General features: G+C 44.1%; 1 protein-coding gene across 1 annotated transcript in view; it reads right to left on the reverse strand.

Moving 5' to 3' along the window:
- LOC148146026 (G protein-coupled receptor 15-like) overlaps positions 1-7,981 on the reverse strand; it is a 28,685-nt gene extending 20,704 nt beyond the window's left edge. The window contains exon 1 of the mRNA XM_087999176.1: positions 7,912-7,981. Coding sequence (XP_087855302.1) covers positions 7,912-7,981 — 70 coding nt within the window. The remainder of the gene's footprint in view (positions 1-7,911) is intronic.

Here is a 7,981-nt window from a genome sequence, read left to right on the forward strand (position 1 = left end):
ATCTCACTCCAAGCTTTCTTGTTGACAATCTTGAAATTGTGATCCCTAATTGACATAAAATCTGGTGGCAACAGAACATCCTTCTTTACCCAATCAAAATTGTTCATAATTTCGAACACTTAATAAGGTTACCACTTCTCTGCTTCTGGCAGAGTAAACCGTATCTTTCTAATCTGTCTCTGTATCTTCATTCCTGGCATCTTTCCAGTAAATGAGTCAATCATAATTCTACTACTTAAATTGATCAATTCTACAGATATGCATCACATTTTTGTTTCAATTCAAAATTACTTGTGACCAAAACAAGTTGGTAACTGAACTGGAAACGATCTAATATTCCCAATCAAGGAAAAACACTGAATTCAGTTTCAAATCCGGAAAAGAAATGCAAGTGAAATATCAATCCTGTGTCACCTCTATAACCACATATGCCATTTGATTCTATTCCTTCTCAATATTATTGATTTCTGTCCCTTTGTTTCCACGTCATTCTTGCATGGAATTATTGTCTTTTATAGAACATAGAATATTATAGCACAGTACAGGCTCTTCAGCCCTTGATGTTGCGTCGTCCTGTGGAACCAATCTGAAGCCCATCTAACCTACACTATTCCATTCTCATTCATATGCCTATCCAATGACCATTTAAATGCCCTTAAAGTTGGCAAGTTTATTACAGGTGCAGGCACCGTGTTCCATGCCCTTACTACTCTCTGAATAAAGAAACTATCTCTGACGCCTGTCCTATATCGATTACACCTCAATTTAAAGCTATGTCACTTCATGCTAGCAATCACCATCTGAGAAAAAAGGCTCTCACTATCTCACCCTATCTAACCCTCTGATTATATCTCTCAATTAAGTAACCTCTCAAACAAAAACAGCCTCAAATCACCCAGCCTTTTCTCATAAGCCTTCCCTCTATATTAGGCAAAATCCTAGTAAATCTCCTCTGAACCCTTTCCAAAGCTTCCACATCCTTCCCATAATGTGACCAGAACTGTGCACAATACTCCAAGCGCAGCTGCACCAGAGTTCTGTACAGCTGCAGCATGACTTCATGCTACTGAAGTTCAATCCCCCTACCAATAAAGGCTAACACACCGTATGCCTTCTTAACAACCCTATTAACCTGGGTTGAAAATGTATTGCTGGAAAAGCGCAGCAGGTCAGGCAGCATCCAAGGAGCAGGAGAATCGATGCATGAGCCCTTCAGGAACAAAACGTCGATTCTCCTGCTCCTTGGATGCTGCCTGACCTGCTGTGCTTTTCCAGCAACACATTTTCAGCTCTGATCTCCAGCATCTGCAGTCCTCACTTTTTCCTATTAACCTGGGTGGCAACTTTCAAGGATCTATGTACCTGGATACTGAGATCTCTCTGCTCATCTACACTACCAAGAATCTTACCATTAGCCCAGTACTTTGCATTCCTGTTACTCCTTCCAAAGTGAATCACCTCAGACTTTTCTGCATTAAACAGCATTTGCCACCTCTCAGTCCAGCTCTGCAGCTTATCTATGTCCCTCTATAACCTACAACATCCTTTGGCACTATCCACAACTCTACCGACCTTAGTGTCATCCGCAAATTTACTAACCCAACCTTTTGTGCCCTCTTCCAGGTCATTTGTAAAAATGTTAAACAGCAGTGGACCCAAAACAGATCCTTGCAATACAGCGCTAGTAACTGAACTTCAGGATGAATATTTCCCATCAACCATCACCCTCTATCTTCTTTCAGCTAGCCAATTGCTGATCCAAACTGCTAGATCACTGTCAATTCCACGCCTCCGTATTTTATGCAATAGCCTACTGTGGGGAACCTTACCAAACTCCTTACTGAAATCCACATACATTACATCAACCACTTTACTCTCATCCACCTGTTTGGTCACCTTCTCAAAGAACTCAATAAAGGTTGTGAGGCACAAAACCTTGTTGACTATCCCCAATCAACTTATTCCTTTCGAGATGATTATAAATCCTATTTCTTATAACCCTTTCCAACACTTTACCCACAACTGAAGTAAGGCTCATAGGTCTATGATTACCAGGGTTGTCTCTACTCCCCTTCTTGAACAAGGGAACAACATTTAGAACATAGAACAGTACAGCACAGAACAGGCCCTTCAGCCCACAATGTTGTGCTGACCACTGATCCTCATGTGTGCACTCTTAAATTTCTGTGACCATATGCATGTCCAGGAGTCTCTTAAATGTGCCCAATGACCCTGCCTCCACAACTGCTGCTGGCAACGCATTCCATGCTCTCACAACTCTCTGTGTAAAGAACCCGCCTCTGACATCCCCTCTATACTTTCCTCCAACCAGCTTAAAACTATGACCCCTCGTGTTAGTCATTTCTGCCTTGGGAAATAGTCTCTGGCTATCGACTCTATCTATACCTTGTATACCTCAATTAGGTCCCCTCTTCTCCTCCTTTTCTCCAATGAAAAATGTCCGAGCTCAGTCAACCTCTCCTCATAAGATAAGCCCTCCAGTCCAGGCAGTAAACCTCCTCTGAACCCTCTCCAAAGCATCCACATCTTTCCTATAATAGGGCGACCAGAATGGATGGAGTATTCCAAGTGCGGTCTAACCAAAGTTTTATAGAGCTGCAACAAGATCTCACGACTCTTAAACTCAATACCCCCGTTAATGAAAGCCAAAACACCATATGCTTTCTTAACAACCCTGTCCACTTGGGTGGCCATTTTAAGGGATCTATGTACCTGCACCCCAAGATCCCTCTGTTCCTCCACACTGCCAAGAATCCTATCCTTAATCCTGTCCTCAGCTTTCAAATTCGATTTTCCAAAATGCATCACCTCGCATTTATCCAGGTTGAAATCCATCTGCTACCTCTCAGCCCATCTCTGTATCCTTTCAATGTCCCGCTGCAGCCTACAACAGCCCTCTATATTGTCAAAGACACCTCCAACCTTTGTGTCATCTGCAAACTTGCTGACCCATCCTTCAATCCCCTCATCCAAGTCATTATTAAAAATTACAAACAATAGAGGCCCAAGGACACGTATGGAGTCAGCTATTACGAGGGGGCATAGCTTTAAATTAAGGGGTGGTAGGTATAGGACAGATGTTAGGGGTAGATTCTTTACTCAGCGAGTCGTGAGTTCATGGAATGCCCTGCCAGTAGCAGTGGTGGACTCTCCCTCTTTATGAGCATTTAAGCGGGCATTGGATAGGCATATGGAGGATAGTGGGCTACTGTAGGTTAGGTGGGCTTGGATCGGTGCAACATCGAGGGCCAAGGGCCTGTACTGCGCTGTATTCTTCTATGTTCTATGTTCTGTGACAGAGCCCTGTGGAACACCACTCCAGGCAGAATATTCTGACTTCCAGGCAGAATATTTTCCTTCTACTACCACTCGCTGTCTTCTGTTGGCCAGCCAATTCTGTATTCAGACAGCTATGTTCCCTGAATCCCATTCCTCCTGACCTTCTGAATGAGCCTACCATAGCGAACCTTATCAAATGCCTTGCTGAAGTCCATATACACCACATTCACAGTTCGACCCGTGTTGACTGCATTTAATCAAGCCATGCTCTTCCAGATGGTCATAAATCCTATCCCTCAGAATCCTTTCTAACACCTTACAGACGACAGACGTGAGACTTACTGGTCTGTAATTGCCGGGGATTTCCCTATTTCCTTTCTTGAAGAGAGGAATTACATTTGCCTCATTCCAGTACTCAGGTACGACTCCAGTGGAGAGTGAGGATGAAAAGATCTTCGCAAATATCGAAGCAATTGCATTTCTCGTTTCCCAAAGCAGCCGAGGACAAATCTGGTCCGGGCCTGGCGACTTGTCAATCTTAATGTTTGACAAAATTTTCAGCACATCAGCTTCCTCTATCTCTCCATTTCAGCATACACACCTGCTCTTCAAAGGTTTCATTCACTGCAAAGTTTGTTTCTTTCGTAAAGACAGAAGCAAAAAACTCATTTCGGGCTTCCCCTACCTCCTCAGACTCCACACACAAATTCCCTATGCTATCCCTGATCAGCCCTACTCTTTCTTTGACCATTCTTTTATTCCTCACATAAGTGTAAAATGCTTTTGTGTTCTCCCTAATCCATTCTGCCAAGCCTTTCTCGTGCCCCCTCCTGGCTCTCCTCAGACCATTCTTAAGCTCCTTCCTCACCTGCCTGTAATCCTGTAGAGCTCAGCTTGACCCTAGCTTTCTCCACCTTATGTAAGCTACCTTTTTCCTTTTGATGAGAAGCTCCACCGCTCTTGTCATCCAAGGTTCCTTTATCTTACCCCTTCTTGCCTGTCTCAGAGGGACATATTTATTCATCACTTGTAACAACTGTTCCTTAAACAGTCTCCACATGTCTATAGTGCCTTTACCATGGAACAATTGCTCGCAATCCATGCTTCCTAACTCATGTCTAATCGCATCTTCCCCAATTAAATATCCTCCCATTTTGCCTAATCCTCTTCTTCTCCATAGCTATGTAGAATGTGAGGCAGTTGTGGTCACTATCACCAAAATGTTCTCCACCACAAGATCTGATAACTGCCCCGGCTCGTTTCCGAGCACTAAGTCTAGAATGGCCTCTCCCCTCATCGGCCTGTCAACATACTGAGTTAGGAAACCCTCCTGAACACACCTTACAAAAACAGCTCCATTCAAATCTTCTGCTTGAAGGAGGTTCCAATCAATATTGAGAAAGTTAAAGTCACCCATTACAACAACCCTACTACGTCCACACTTTTCCAAAATCTGCCGACCTATGCTTTCTTCCATCTCCCTGCTGCTATTGGGGGACCTGTAGCAAACCCCTAAAAAGAGGTAACTGCTCCCTTGCTGTTCCTAATTTCCACCCATACTGACTCGGTAGGCAGATCTTCCTTGACACTGAAAGCTTCTGTAGCTGTGATACCCTCTCTGATTAGTAGTGCTACACCCCCTCCTCTTTTTCCGCCCTCCCTATTCTTTTTAAATGCTCTAAACCCTGGAACATCCAGCAACCATTCCTGCCCCTGAGAAACCCATTTCTCTGCTATGGCCACAACATCATAGCACCAGGTACTGATCCATGCTCTAAGTTCGTCACTTTTATTCCTGATACTCCTTGCTTTAAAGCAAACACACTTTAACTGATACCTTGGTTCCTTGCCAGGAAATTCCTTCCCACTAGCTGGTCTACCTCTTGCTATTGCCTCATCTGCATCAACTCTCACCTCCGGTATACAGCTCAGGTTCCCACTCCCCTGCCATACTAGTTTAAACCCTCTCGAACTACTCGAGCAAACCTTCCACCCAGGACATTGGCCCCCTTTCAGTTCAGATGCAACCCGTTTTTCTTGTACAGGTCCCACCTTCCCCAGAAGGCATCCCAATTATCTACATATCTGAATCCCTCCCAGCTGCGCCGCCACGTATTAAGCTGCGCCTGCTCCCTGTTCCTCACCTCGCTATCTCATGGCACCGGTAGTAAAACTAGAGAACACTACTCTGTTCATCCTGCTTTGCCGCTTCCATCCTAACTCCCTGAAATCACTTTTTATATCTTCAATCCTTTTCCTGGCTATATCATTAGTGCCAATATGTAACAAGATTTCTGGCTGTTCGCCCTCCCCTTTTAGAACCTTATACACCCGATCGGAGACGTCCCGGACCCTGGCACCAGGGAGGCAACATACCTTCTGGGAATCCCGATCCTAACCACAAAATCTCCTGTCGATTCCCCTAACTATCGATCCCTACCACGAGTACTTTTCTATTCTGCCCCCTACCCTCCTTTGCCACAGTGTCAGGCTCAGTGCCAGAGAACTGACTGCTATGGCTTTCCTCTGGTAGGTCATCCCCCCAGCAGTATCCAAAATGATATAGTTATTGCTGAGGGGAATGTCCACAGGGGATCTCTGCACTGTCTGACTGTCCCCTTTCCTCCCCCTAACTGTAGCCCATTTATCCTTGTCCTGAGCCTTGTCCTGACCAACTCCCGGTAACTCCTCAGCCTCCCGAATGATCCGTAGTTCATCCAGCTCCAGCTCCAATTCCCTAACACAATTTTCAAGGAGCTAGAGTTGCGTGCACTTTCCACAGTCAATATTTGCTGTCCTCCAGTTTTCTGGCACTATTCCTGGTGACAATGGTGACATAAAGATCATAAGCCAAAGGCTCGGCAATCTCCTTCCTGGCTTCCCAGATAATCTTGGGATAAGTCCCATCCAGCCCAAGGAATTTATCTACTTTTGCACTTTTCAGAATTTTGAACACCTCCTCCTTGTAGACCTCAATCCCAACTAGTCTCGTGGCCTGTATCTCACTATTCTCCTTGATAACATTGTTTTTTTCTAGTGTGGATATTGATGAAAAGTGTTCATTTAGTGTCTTCCCCTATCTTGTCCGACTTCATGCACAATTTCCCACTACTATCTTTGATTGGTCCTAATCTTACTCTCATCATTCTTTCATTCCTGATATACCAATAGAAAGCCTTAGGGTTTTCCTTGATCCTATCCATCAACAATTCCCCTTGTCCCCTCCTGGCTCTTCTTAGCGCTTCTTTTTAGGTTATTCCTGGCTAACTTGTAACTCTTAAGTGCCATAACTGAGCCATCGTGTCTCATCCTAACAGAAGCCTTCTTCTCCCTCTTGACAAGAGATTCAACTTCCTTTGTAAACCATGGCTCCCGCATTTGACAACTTCCTCCTTGCCTGACTGGTACATTCTTATCAAGGATCCATAGTAGCTGTTCCTTGAATAAGGTACACATTTCAATTGTGCCCATCCCCTGCAGTTTTCTTCCCCATTCTATGCATCCTAAAGTTTGCCTAATGGCATCATAATTACCTTTCCCCCAGCTATAAGTCTTGTCCTGCGGTGTATACCTATCCCGTTCCATCACGAAAGTGAACATAACCGAATTGTGGTCACGATCACTAAAGTGCTTACCTCCCTCCAAGCCTAACACCTGGCTGGGTTTATTACTGAGTACCAAATTTAATGTGGCCTCACCCCTTGTTGGCATGTCTACATACTGTGTCAGGAAGCCCTCCTGCACACATTGGACAAATACTGACCCAATAGTACTTGAATTATAATAATCCCAGTCAATATTTGGAAAGTTAAAGACCCCATAACAGTAAGCCTGTCAGTATTGCTCCTATCGAGGATCATCTTTGCTATCCTATCCTTTATATCTCCGGAACTATTCAGAAGCCAATAGAAAATTCCCAAAAGGGCAACCTCTCCTTTCTTGTTTCTAACCTCAGCCCATACTATCTCAATGAATGAGTCTTCAAATGTCCTTTCTGTAACTGTAATTCTGTCCTTGACTAACAATGCCCCCACACCCTTTTACCTTTATCACTGTTCTTACTGAAACATGTAAATCCCATGACCTGCAATAAACATTCCTGTCCCTGCTCTACCCATGTCTCTGAAATGGCCACAGCATCGAAATCCCAGGTATCAACCCATGCTGCAAGTTCACCCACCTTATTCTGCATGCTCCTGGCATTGAAGTAGACACACTTCAAACCAACTCCTCACGTGCCGGTGCCCTTCTTGCAACCTTGAAACTTCATATCTGGCTTCACTACTCTCAATCTCCTATATACCTGAACTACAATTTAAGTTCTGAATGTAGGTTTGCACACTGAGCTGAAAGGGTCTGAAAACGAACCTTCCAGCTCATTGAGCAAACCTATATCCAGAACCTCAACCTGAGCTACATATCTTCTCAAAACTTGCTATCATTTAGGTTCCCATACCTCTGCTGAATTAGTTTAAATCCACCCGAAGAGCATTAGCAAATATCCCCCCCAGGATATTGATACCCCTCTGGTTATCTGCAACTGCAATCAGTTTCAAGCCATCATAATTTTTCTTATTTAGGAATAATGAATAATGTATTAGAATATGTTACCTGGCACAGCAATAACAGCAAGCACAGTGTAGAAAATTGCATATATGAGACCTTTGGGTGGGGCATGCAT

This window comes from Chiloscyllium plagiosum, unplaced genomic scaffold, assembly GCF_037043375.1.
Source record: "Chiloscyllium plagiosum isolate Xiang-an unplaced genomic scaffold, Cpla_swu_hap1 HiC_scaffold_22, whole genome shotgun sequence".
NCBI lineage: Eukaryota > Metazoa > Chordata > Chondrichthyes > Orectolobiformes > Hemiscylliidae > Chiloscyllium > Chiloscyllium plagiosum.